Below are 13,655 nucleotides of genomic sequence, written 5' to 3'. Positions count from 1 at the left end.
AACAGCACATCATTTGTATAAATGCATATCATTGTCTGCAATCCTCCAGCTGATTAGTCAGAGATTTTTTACATATTTTTACTGGGCCAACATCCTGAGCATAGAGATTGGGTTGCCAGGCAGGCAGAACCTGCTCACACTGTTGTTTCAAGTTCCACATCTGAGGATGAGAAACACTGCAAACCACGAGCTGTCTACCCTCTCATCAGTCCACTGACCTGTACTGACTGGATATGCATGGAAGGAAAATATCCGAAGGTACTAGCAGCTTGAATCTAGAAACAACATGTTTCTATTTCCACTATCTGACTTACTTAGTAAGGTAGTAAAATATGCTGACAGTAAAATATAAAAAGAACTGTAACAGGAACCAAAGAGAAATCCGCTTTCACTAATACCATTGCATTAGACTAGAAATTGCTTGCTGTGGATTACAGCACATCAACCACATCAATCTACTTAAAGTGGACCCAAATTAAAAATACAAGATTTCAGAAATAAAATCTATTTTCTAAATTCTAATAATAAATAGCAGCCTTTTTTCAGCTGCATGATGACAAATATAAAATATTTTACATTTATTGGAGGAACCCCTCCCTTCCTTTCAAATTGCTGGGGTTTTTCCGGCAAACTGGTGGAGTAGATGGTGTCTGGCAATGGAGGAATTGCTAATGGCTACCCCCAGTATAATCCTAGCTATGAAAAGAGAAGGGTGAAAAGCATGCACTGAAATGATCATAGGCTTGAAGGAGTGTTTATTTATCTTTGTATGTGTCAGAGTGGTGCAAATAAATATTTTTAATTAAAAAAATGTTTGGTTTGGGTCCGCTTTAACCTCACACAGTGAACCTGAATGTGTATAGGTAACCTGATCATATATCTGGAAGTAATTCAAATACCCGTTTAAGGTAAACAAAAATAAATTCTAGTAGTTTATATGAACAATGCATACTGACACATATGGTACATGTACAACCACACTGTTACTTTGCATTTAATTATTTTGCAGTTTCAAATTAACTTACCAATTTATTAAGGCTCAGTAAACACTACAGCCGTCCCAGCGGGGGCAGTTCAGAGTGGACGTGTGCCATTCATCTAATTAATGGCAATGCAGTCTGTTGTCTGCAAAAATTATACCTGAAGGGATTGACAGTTGTGGAAGGAAACACAATGGACAAAATGGACACATCGAAAATAGATCAATGTGAACCGACCCATATAAAAATCATTGCAGGCTATATCTTATCAAATTCTGTCCACTGCCTGTTCCATCAACAATACAGGTCAATGTACCTACTCTGAACCGATGCTTAAACTGCACTACGGTACTTACAGTATTTTATGCTTAGTGCTACTTGAAAATAATACCTAAAAGCCATAATCAAGCATTCATATAGCGAAGGTGAGACAATAAAGAGGTCAGTTAGATTCCTATACCACAAAAAAATAATAATTCAGCCATTAGCATGCTGGTTTGTAAAATAGTATTTTTTACTGGGTTCATTCAACCAAGTAATGGGCAAATATCCATCCCAAATGCTGTATCAAAGCCACTTTCAGCCATCCTATGCCATTGACTTTATTAGGACTGATACATAACAATATATTGTTTCTTTCATAATGATTAGATTTAACCATGTGTATTAGTTATTAAAGATAACTTGTCATGAAAGAAAAATAGGTGCTGCCACCACTGGTTCTACTTTCCTTATGTCAGTTTTAACCATATTGTTTAACTACCTTGTTCTTCCCTAACTAAAATCATGTATGAAGATCAAGGTAATAAAACCCAAAACTGACCTGTATGATGTGCCGGGAAAATGGCACAGAAAAAAGAGCATTTATTAGCATTGTACATTTATTTTCTTCAAAGTGGTTTAACATATGCATTGTTTATAATGCTCAGTAGCTGCTGATCATTGAGTGCCATGCGGTCTGTGCCTCGCCCCTCCCCCCCATGCCTGTTTTGCACCATTCTGCCATATATTTTTTTTAATTGATGCAGTAGGCAAAGCAGACTTGACATGCTAGCAACCCCAGCCTATGCCAATGTGCATTGTACGTGATGGCTTTATACTATGAAGCAAGAGGATGGGTGAAGACATAATGCAGTGGAAACAGGGATCCTATATTGGTAAGTGGTGGACAGCAGCAGAAGGAAACTTAAAGGGCCACTATTGAAAAAATGTTAAAATTTAAAATGCGTGCAAACATAGACAAATACGAAGTACGTTTCTTACAGAGTAAAATGAGCCATAAATTACTTTTCTTCTATGTTGCTGTCACTTACAGTAAGTAGTAGAAATCTGACAGAACCGTGACAGTGGTCCTTTAAGACCTCTACTATCTGGCAAGTTTTCAGATTGAGGTATTACAATGGCTCAACATCTACCTCGTGTAAACTATGGATCTGCCTTCTCACATGTGTCATTATTCAATTCATTATTTTCTCCTAGATTTTCTCCTAAGGGATAATTTTTCATCTGCTGTATAATATTTCAGTACTCTGCAAGTAAAATGGTACCAAAAAGTAGGTGAAAAAGTAGTGTCAAAATTATTCTGAGTATTTTCTTGCTTGCTGGTGGCTTAAAAGGCATTTTATTGATGAGGTGTGAAAATATCACCAATGAGAAAACTTTGGAGAAAAAGTGAATTGAATGCAGGAATGCTGGGAAATCTAGTCTGGTATCTGTTGTTCTTGGTGTCACACGGTCAATACCTGATTAACTCACACATTGGCTAAATCCAGAGAGCACATAAAGTGCTATAGTGCAGCTTTCCAAAAACATTTGGTCCATGAAACAGATATTATGTCAACCTCTTTGCCTCAAGACACTGCTTGTATTCCCTTATTAATCTGATAGCAAAAAAATTATCCTTGTTCAGTTTTGGGTTTGACTAAGGTTTAAGCTGTGCAGTCAAGAGAGTCTACCTATAATAAAAGCTCTGAACAACAAATTAAAACAAATGTTGTGTTCCATTCTCATGTACATGCTCTGCCATAAACAGGCAGTTGTCGTTATAAAGAATTAAATATGACTGCAATATAGCAGATTTATTTCCATTTTTGTAAAATATGTATGGTGTTATATATTACAGCAGATGAAAAGCAGTGACATTTTACTGTGATCCCATGAAACCACCAATCACATGCACAGATATCAGCACCTGATTGGCTGTTTGAAGTGACTATAGTCAATTATCACCACTGTTCTTGGTGTTTCTCCTTTGGTAGTGTGAAATATTACAAAATGACAATATTTTTTAGCATCCATACCGGTTTTTGGAAGCTGCCAGGAACTGCAAAATAACATATACTGTACATGTATAATGCCTACTACTGCAAAAGCACAGTCGGTCCACCAGAAGCCATGCAAATATAAAGGCAGAAGCACATATACATATATCACAGTTTCCTCTTCTAAATGCCATGCTCAGACATGAATCAGCCTCACACCGTACATACCTCATAATGCCTTAGGCATTGCCATCATCTGTAGAGAAGCGAAAATATGCCGTTAGGGTTTAATTTAGCGTGGCAAATAAACATAAATGATGGGAAGTTATTCATTTATGTAAATGTAAACTGCCAAATAGCTGTAAATGCCCTTGGCAGAAGCTCTTCTACAGTTGTACAAGACACAAGATGTAAACCACATATAAAATAGTACCTAATCAGTTTCAATAGTTTGGGCCATATGTTGTTGCTGCTGTGTTAATAAAGTACTGCATACTTTATATATCATGGAACTGTATCTTCTTCCAGAGCAATAGTTTCACAGTTCATATATGTCAGCAGTGTGGTGGTTCATATGTAATGAAGCTGTCTGTCTCATTGTTGCCCTAAATATACCACTAGGAGGGGGATTTACTAAGCTGAAAGGCTGCAAATTGTGAGCCTTCAGCATATTACACTGCTGTGGCTGCAATTGCAGGGTTCATGGTTCAGAGTTCCTCAGTCTTTCACAGCTCTCTGCACATTGTTTGGCCATTCAGAGCATAGCCTGGTAGACACTTATAGGTGCAGTGTGCGAAAAATGAAAGAATTAAAAAAACCCTCTGAAGCCTCTTTAACTGCTTCATCAACCATGCAGATTTGTTGGACAGAAAGGCCGAGCCAGGAAGCAGGAGGCTTTCAACATCGAGGTAGTAGTTCAATGGGGAATGTGAGGGTTGGCAAACCTCACCTTTCTTGAAAAGGACTCTTGTTGGAATGTTGAGGAGCAATGATCTCTTCCCACCTTTGTGTCCTCCAAAAAGTTAGCAAGATCAAGTTAGCAAGATTCGAAGTTTAAAGTACCCAACATGCTATTATCACCAAAAACTGCCATGGAGAGGGTTGTGGTCCCTCATAGAAACTTGTCACAAACAATATTTATTTTTAAAAAATGCATCAGTTTTAATGTCACTACCATCACTATGCTTCAGTCTACAATAGGTATTTTTCTAAATTAATTGCTATAACTTTTAAAAGGAAAATTATTTTTTAAATTAGATATGAATGCCCAGTAGCATGAATCAGCATGTACATGATGAAAAAAAGCTATGTCGGTACGCGGACGGGAGTGCAGCTTTAAGAACATATTCAACAAGCCCTTGTCAGATATGTTCAGAAAGAACCAGCGCTGGAATGGTGGGCACCAGGATGATCCAGGAGGCTTCCATCTACTATGGTGAGTATCTAATTTAATTTTCTCTCCCCACTTTAGGTATGCTTTAAAAACCAACAGCATGCAGTCATACAACTGAACATTTTTAGTCCCCCATACAGGCTGCTAGTCTGCAGATTATGGAGCCCAACAGAGAGGGCTCCAGAGGCAATACAAGCACACTTGCTCCGTAACACTGGTGGGTACTCTGCCATTTGGAAAATTGAAAAGATTTCCCCCTCTGTAGAGCACCCGTGTCCAATGTTGTGGACAAAGGGCACATCCCTACCTCTGATTCCCAATAGGAGGTAAGGGTAACTACCCCAACACATGTGGTGGTAGGCCCCCTGGAGGTGACTTAAAGTGGAATCTGGAAGCCCCCTTAAATATAAGCAGACCCTGAAATATTAAAAAAACAACAACAGGTGGAATGAATATGGGGATACTCAGTTAAGAAAATACAAAAACAAATGTAATTAGCCTTTTTTTAATTATCCCATGCCATACCCTTGGAGCAATGGTCCCACAACAGAAAATTGTTGGGTGCACCATATTCTTAGAAATAAACATTCCACAGTGAAAAATGGTTGCATGAAATATCCTTATAATAAATATATCCACAGTGGAAAAACTGTTGCTCACTATATCTTGAGAAATCCTGAGAATAATGCTCCTGAAGCCAGAAAATGGATGCATGACAAATTTTCTAAGGGGGACCACATTTCTAAGACTAAACAGGAGTTAAAAATTGTATTCATTTAGCAGTCTACTGAGATAGCCCATGATTATCCTCTTGTCTAAGGTTTATCTAATATGTGTGCAACATTTTACTTTTAGCCTCTGTGGGCGAGTCTGCTTACTAGATTGTAACAAACTGCTGTTGAGACTGCAGCAGGATGTGACTGACTGAATCTATCTTAGAAGACTGCAGTCTATAATGGTAAAAGTCTGTAGGTATTGGGTAGTGTCTGGGGTCTTGACCACGCACTTTAAAATTGATTTATTTGAATTGACTAATGTATAGGTAGCCAGATGTGCCCCGATGGATGTGCCCCCAGTACAGTATTAAGAAGAACCCAAGCTCCTTGTCGCCAGACTCGGGGGGGGGGGGGGGGAGACTGTCATCAAAGCAGAGGGCACATGGGCATGTCCTTCAGTTGGGAACATGCCTCTTTGTTTATTTTTTTACCTTAAAAAAAACGCCTCTGTATCATTCGAGGCCAACAAACACAGGCTTGGTCACATACTATTTTTCGAGAAGCTGAGGGCTCGTATGAACGATAGCATGAAAAAGTTTCACAAAATTTGGGACCCCTTTATAACTTACTTATTGAGCCCTGAACAAGTAGCAATGGCGCGTAACTACTGATCTCCATAAGATTACCTCTTATAGATACGCATGAGATATATACTAGGAGGAATAGCATAAACATCCCTCGTCTCTGGACCCTCTAGACTTCCCTGCTTTCTCCTTCTTACTCTTCTTAACCCTTACCTACCTATCCTGTCAACCTCTTCTTCACTCTTGACTCTATTCTTAACTTACCTCTTCTCCTTCAATATCTGTTTTTCGTGTCAAAGTAACTATGATGGTTTACAGGTACAAAATATTTGGAAGGTATTGACTTCTTGAGGTTTACTAAGCTACAGCACAAACTACTCTTTTTCTCTTCTCACCTTTTGGATCTACCCCTGTAGTAGGTACCTATGTAAACATAAACTACGTTTTCTCTAAATGGTAGGCCAGCCTGGCCTCACTGGAGGACAGGTCTCATATCCTAAGGTACTGAACTAACCAATGTAGGATGATCTTCATCCGGCCCTGTTAGGGTTAAGGACGGATAACAGACTTCCTTTATAATAGCTTTCCAATGAGTAGTTCTTGCTATTTCTTATTCCTATAATTTTGGGTACTTTTCAATGTAACGATAATGGAACCAATGCTCAGTTACTGAGATTTTCAATATCTCCCCACTCTAGAGGGTTTGAGAATATTAAATGGTAATGTACAGCTTTTCTTATGTCTGTATGTGTATTCGATTTGAAACAGGCTACTTCTCTTCTAAATATCGCTGTAACTGTATTTACTGTTGATGCACAGTTATGTTGTATTACTGTTTGTTCTCCTTTTTAAAAACTCTTTCAATAAAAAGATTGAAATGAAAAAAAACGCCTCTGGTGCACTTTAAAGAGGAACTTTAGTGAAAATACCATAATGAATACAATTGCTTATTTTTTTTACAATATTCATTTATAGATTTAGTCAGTGTTTGCCCATTATAAAATATTTTCTCTCTTTTCACAAGAGGCAAGTCAAGTGATCTGTACAGTATATTTGTTACTAAGAGTTCTATGCACATAGGGAGATATTGCTTGCTTGGTAGCTTAAAACAACTGTTATTTCCCACAATGCAACAAGGTTCACATGCAAACTGTCAGGACCTTGGTCATGACATCACTATGTGGGAGGAGTTTCACCACAATATCAGCCATACAGCCACCCCTTCCCACCCGCCCCATTTGAGAAAGTTTCTGAAATAGAAAGAAAGCAAAGCGCAGTAAACAGATTGGGGCATAGGGTAAACCACCCTCTCATCTTCTTCTGTGCCCTAAAACAACTGCTAAGACTAAGATATCCCTTGAAGGCTGGTTGTACCCATGGTGTGGTGTGATTTGCGTGTGGCAAAAGAGCCTAATGCAGTGCATCACACCATTTCATGCCACCGCCCCACAAACATGTACACAAGTGACAATAGATGTCACTTGCATCTAAACCCTCAGTCATGTGCATACTTCCAGACAGGAAGTGCGTCACGTGACTTCGTCGGTATGCACATGCATGTTGTACTGCTATCACAACAATCTATAAAGATTGCTGCGGTGCCACTGACTGCAATGCAATCATGCAAGAGTCTCTAGAGTGTGTAAGGTGCCCCCCGACCACCCCTTGATTAGTCAGCAAGAGATCCAAACTGTCAGATCATCTTGTTTGAGCACAGTCTGTCTCCATTACTCCTGCTAATCTGTTCCACAGTTTTGCATCCCACAGTCATCTCTCCGCCCCCTTCACAATAACAGTTGTGAGTATGGCCGTGCCTGTGCACAAGTGGCTCCGGATTACTGAGCAAGCAGGGATGTACTCGCGAAACAACAGTACGGCCACGCTCCTACATAAAGAGGAGCACGGTTGCAATCAGAAATCCTAGAAGCTCATATTGTATTTCTTTTGGGGGTCCATGCGCAGCATTGGTGGCGGCCAGGAAGACGTGGGAAGACTGGAAGATGCAGAGGCTTCTCTCTTAGGTAAGTATCTGTTTTTTACCCTTAGCTTCACCTCGGATATACTTTAAGCGGCATAAAAACTATCCTTTTCAGTTATTTCTGTGTGGACTATCGGCAGCAATTCATGCCCCCCAATGGCTAGTGGTGGGTGCTGGCAGGAATATAACTTGAATCTGAAGAGGTTTATATTTATCAAACTATCAGGATGAACACTGTATTAGTAATAATACAAATAAAGGTTTCTATTAGATCTCAGCAGGTTTTTAAGTACAGTAGTAGATAAATATGGAAGATCTGCAAAACATAATTTCTTACCTTTACTTTCCAGTTTTAGTTGTTCAGCCATCAATGTATCTAATCTGTTACCAAGTACAAAAGCCAGAAAAGACAAAATAAGGGCATCCAGAATCCCGATGATGGCCAAAATATATGCCCAGCGTACAGAACATGCACCAAGTGAATATTTGTCTGTCTTTTCTCCGCACATTCTTTTAACCTCATCTGCGTCCCAACCATCTGGAAATATCATGCAACCAAGTACAAGACAGGCAGCTGCAAAAGAGAAAAAAGAGAACATCAGTCAACAATTTATACAGGGGGTTCTCAGTAAGATACTCTGTAAAGTAATGAAGAACCAGAACCGCTACAATATTTTTTGGGTGGCCAAAAACTATCTACTACAGTACAATTCTGCTTTTTTGAAATAGACTGTGATTGCAAATGTCACCTCCGCGAGTTAGAAGCAACTCCCACAGCCCTTGACTTCAGAATGCTGAGCAGAGTCCATGCCCTTTACGTCTTAGTAAGCCAGTACTGTGCAGAGCTGTTGGTTTGCAGCTCACCTATTGCGTGTTGTTTTACAGGACCATATCATCCATTTTGCAGACAGCTGTTTCAGGCAGTTCTTTCGTCTGTGCAAAGTTGTGATTTAAAGCGGATCCGAGATGAAAAACTAAATATAACAAGTGACTTGTCTATATATCTTATCTAAAGTTTAGATAGTTTACACAGCAAATCTATCTTCAAACCACTTCAACAGTATATTAATATTTTTTCCTGTGATACAATGGGAGCAGGCATGTTTTCTGCTTGTCACTATTACACAATTACACACACAGGCAAGCTTATCTGTATCTAGGCATGCTAATCTGCATATTCTGTGAAAACTCCACTCTTATCTCCTCCATTACACAGGCAACTGATCTGTATCTGCACTGCAGCTCTCAGATTGTGAAAACTCTGCCTCTGAAATCTATAGCTAGTAACACCTTTTTCACCTACCCAGACTGAAATCCCATAATCCCTTGCAAGCGCCAAGGCACTCTGGAGAAGCTGTGGGTGTGGCTTGTTTAGTTTATAGGGAATTAGAGTATTAAAACAAAACAAAACAAGTATTTGGCTTGAGGAATGCCCTATAAACTATATGTAAGGAACACAATTATGCAAGGAGTAAAAGTTCATCTCGGATCCACTTTAATATAGCTCTGTGATTAGGGTTAGTAAGGTATCCAATCCACACCATACAACTAAATGTCTTTGTAAGACGAATTAGCTGCAAGTATGCTGTAAACAAGAGTATATATATGTTTCTATACCAGGATTAAAAAGGGTATACAGTAATTATGCTTCTCTAGAAATTTTCTGTCTCTCTGGCTGCTTGCCTAAGACTTTAATTGCATTTTCACCAATGACTCTATTTTTCGGTAGTCTTTTAAAACGCACTTTTTCTCCCCATAAGTGCATCTTATGGTCCGAATAATACAATTTGGATCTCAGTGCATCGCAGCTCTGCAGCATCAACTCAGCATCAGCCATGTCCTGCGGCGCCCCCTCCTCTGCCAGTCTCAGCTCAGCCTCACATAGCTTGTCTCTCCACAGCTGCCCAAACACTCCAACAGGGATTTTCCGCATGGTGAAGTGTAACCTTATACACCAGGATGTTATCAGCCTGCTCCTCTTCCATGGCTGGCATACAGTGTATCCCTGCATCATAGGAACAAGCTCTGAGCAGGCAACCATCAGATGACAGGGGCAAGTAGTTGGCCCAATCAAGGAAGGATAGCTCTGCACGCCCACCAATCACAGACACCTGCTGCACTGCTCTTTAACTGTTACCGATATCTACATGAAGCAGGAATTGGGTAAGGTGAGATAAGGGGTAAGGGGTATCATTGGGTAATGTAAGATAAGGTAACGCAAAGTAAACCTTATATATTAAATAAACACAATAAAAATGAAAACCTATGCTACCTTATAATGTATGTCATGTTATGCCAGTAACATTTTTGCATGATTTCAATGCGTAATTCACATTTAGATCTCTCTATAAATCACAGGGTGTGTCAGCTTCCTTTGTGAAGCAAATGAACATCTCCAGATAGTATCCAAAGAAAAATAAGGCACTTTCAACTTTATTTTGGGGAATTTTTGTTATGTCATTACTCAAAGTAACTGTCTCAGTTCAAATGAGTTTTATGCTGGGCATACACGGCGCGATAATGTGCCGGTATCGAGCCAGCTGCTCGAGCCAGCTGCTCGATGCCAGCGCATCCCCGCTCGTCCGCGTGTGCGCACGGATCGATCCCCGCCGGCGCTCCTTATCAGCCGCTCGATTCCCTGCCATTGTCCGCCAGCGGGGATTGAGCAGACGGGGATCGAGCGGGGTCATCGGACCTCCTGAATATTATCAGCTCCCGGCATCAGCTGCTCGATACACGGTATAGAAACGTACCGTGTATCCCCAGCATTAGGAACACCCAGACATTTACATGGACAGATAATTCACTTACTCCAGACAAAAAATACCATGTCTATCCTAGCTGAGATTTATTAAGCAGATGTTATTAATTGTTTGAGTTATCTGATTAAAGGTGTGTTCTTTTGAAACACCTGGTAAAGAAACCGCAATGTATGTCAATGATAACTGATATTAAAGAGGCCAAACCTAGTTTTGGGATGATACCTGCCTCATGTAGATATCCTCTTTCATACTTGTGAATCAGTTTACTCAGATATCCAAAATGTGCACCTTACCTTAATCAGTGCCCCTTAGCTAAATGTTTAGGGAGACCACAGGGACTTGATCTGCAGAGTTGCATTAGTCAAGGATTGCTTATCTCTTCAATGTTCATAAAGTTTTTTTTTTATAGCAAGTTGCTTTTCTTGTACTTCGGTGCAGAATTTTTAGAATGTACACATTTCTTTCTGCCTGTATTGCCAAGTTTGAAAAAAACAACAACTACAATAAAAAACTGGAATGCTGACACCTATATTTTCAACATGTGTATCCCATGGGGTACGTTATGCTGGTCTCAGAGTTACTTGAACTTGACACAGTATATCAGTTATAGTAAAATTTGAGACTTAAATAATACAAAATCTTATATAAACAAATCTGAATAAGTATTTAAGTTAATTGAAAGCATTAGTAAAATTCTGAAAAGCATCTATACATAATTATGGATTACTCGCAATAAATACATACGTGTGAAGGAATACTTAAGATGATGTTACCCATGATAACGGATGCTGTGTTTCATAAAGGGATTTATATACAGAAAGAAAACATCCAGTTGATCTACCTTTATTTAATTTTCCTTTAGATTATAAATCTTCAAGGTGAGTCTTGTATTTTTTTTTATGAGAAGACTGAAGAAAGGTAAACTCTGTGTGCAACTACTGGAAAATTCCAAGGAGAGAGGTGATTTACATTAACTGAAGATGCATGTTTAACCTATAACCTAGCAGTGTATTTGTAAGATAAATATAGAATGCAAATCTACCTACAGCAGTAGGTTTTATTATAAAAAAAAGTCTTGCTGCCAGCAATCAGTCATATATGAAAGCATATCAAGGTTGATGACAAAGCAGAATTTTCTGCCACAACATATTAAAGCATATGATGATTAGGAATTTAAGTACAAACCAAACAGCCTTACAAGTAAGGGGAAGTTCAGAACTGGAAAACTGCTTGCTGTGCAGATCTTCACATGTGTTTTTGGATCATTGAATGCTAAATGGAAAACAAGCAAAGTGCTACCCTACAGACAGATGTGTTATAGTACCTAGGCCCACACTAAATATAGCCATACAGAAAGCAATATATGCAAAAGGAAACAATAAGCAAGTATTTAATCTAATGTACATAAGAATATGCACACTGGTATTAGATTGTCAGAAGTCTATAAACAAATCTTTCCTTCAAGGGAAAATCCACTTTTAAAAAAGTCAGTGCTTTGCATTTAGGTCGCTATATTAGAAGGATTAACCACTTCGGGACAAGAGCAATTTTCACATATCAGCACTGCTCCAAAGCATTAGTCAATAACTTTATTACTACTAATCACACCTAAATTATCTACCGTATATACTCGCAAGCAAGCCAAACCCGCATATAAGCCGACCCCCCAACTTTTTCCTGAAAAACCAGGAAAAAATGATTGACCCTCATATAAGCCGGGGGTAGGAAACACTGGCCGTGTGATCCCCCCCAGTGTGTCCCAGTATAGTTAGTATAGTGGCCAGTATGGGTAGGCAGTGCCCAGTATAGCTAGTGAAGTGCCCAGTATAGCTAGTACAGTGCCCAGTATAGTGCCCAGTACAGCTAGTAAAGTGCCCAGTATAGCTAGTATAGTGCACAGTATAGGTAGTATAGTGCTCGGTATAGCTAGTATAGTGCCCCAGTATAGCTAGTATAGTGCTCGGTATAGCTAGTATAGTGCCCAAGTATAGCTAGTATAGTGCCCAGTATAGCTAGTATAGTGCCCAAGTATAGCTAGTATAGTGCCCAAGTATAGCTGGTATAGTGCCCAGTATAGGTAGTATAGTGCTCGGTATAGCTAGTATAGTGCCCAAATATAGCTAGTATAGTGCTCAGTATAGGTAGTATAGTGCCAGGTATAGCTAGTATAGTGCCCAGTATAGCTAGTATAGTGCCCAGTATAGCTAGTATAATGCTCAGTATAGCTAGTATAGTGCTCAGTATAGCTAGTATAGTGCTCAGTATAGGTAGTATAGTGCCAGGTATAGCTAGTATAGTGCCCAGTATAGCTAGTATAGTGCTCAGTATAATGCTCAGTATAGCTAGTATAGTGCTCAGTATAGCTAGTTTAGTGCCCAAGTATAGCTAGTATAGTGCCCCAGTATAGCTAGTGCCCCCCGCCTCACCCAACACCCCCCGCCCTGCGGCCGCCGCTGCTATTAGCTTACTGTGCGGCTTCCTCTATTCCCCTGTCCGTCTCCCGGGCATGTAAATAGTTCACAGCAGCTCGCTCCATGGCGGCTGCTGTGTGATGACAGGAAGCTGTAGGCAGAGCGGATTCCTGTGAGCCTGGGGCCCCGCAGCCCCCCCCCAGTTGTATGGGGGCAATGGGAAGCCTCCCCGCGGCGCTCCTGGATAGTGCTGGATAGTGCTGTATAGCATGAACTAATTCCCGCAGGGCAACTGCTTCGCAGTATTTTTTTTTTACCCTGAAAAGTTTGGCATGCGAAAGCAGATGCATTTCTGCGTGAGCATGTCTCATGGTAAGCCATTTTAGCCAGATTTGCACAGCTAGACTTGAAAGGGTTAAGCTTGGTGTAGAGCACGCATACATTTTCTTGTGATTGAGCATAGCTAGTATAGTGCCCAGTATAGCTAGTATAATGCTCAGTATAGCTAGTATAGTGCTCAGTATAGCTAGTATAGTGCTCAGTATAGGTAGTATAGTGCCAGGTATAGCT

At 39.9% G+C, this 13,655-nt stretch overlaps 1 protein-coding gene across 2 annotated transcripts in view; it reads right to left on the bottom strand.

The window, feature by feature from the left end:
• The window catches only part of LHFPL3 (LHFPL tetraspan subfamily member 3), a 79,044-nt gene that overhangs the window by 23,549 nt on the left and 41,840 nt on the right, over positions 1–13,655 (bottom strand). Inside the window, exons 2-3 of one of the 2 annotated variants that reach the window (XM_068276242.1) lie at positions 8,250–8,486; positions 3,470–3,497 (exon numbers count right to left, since the gene is read on the bottom strand). In XM_068276242.1, coding sequence (XP_068132343.1) covers positions 3,481–3,497; positions 8,250–8,486 — 254 coding nt within the window. In that variant the 3' untranslated portion in view covers positions 3,470–3,480. The remainder of the gene's footprint in view (positions 1–3,469; positions 3,498–8,249; positions 8,487–13,655) is intronic. The other variant, XM_068276244.1, reaches the window with a different exon arrangement.

Source organism: Hyperolius riggenbachi, chromosome 3 (genome assembly GCF_040937935.1).
Source record: "Hyperolius riggenbachi isolate aHypRig1 chromosome 3, aHypRig1.pri, whole genome shotgun sequence".
Classification (NCBI taxonomy): domain Eukaryota; kingdom Metazoa; phylum Chordata; class Amphibia; order Anura; family Hyperoliidae; genus Hyperolius; species Hyperolius riggenbachi.
Note: the sequence above shows the minus strand (reverse complement) of the source record. Positions and strands in the feature narration are given on the sequence as shown.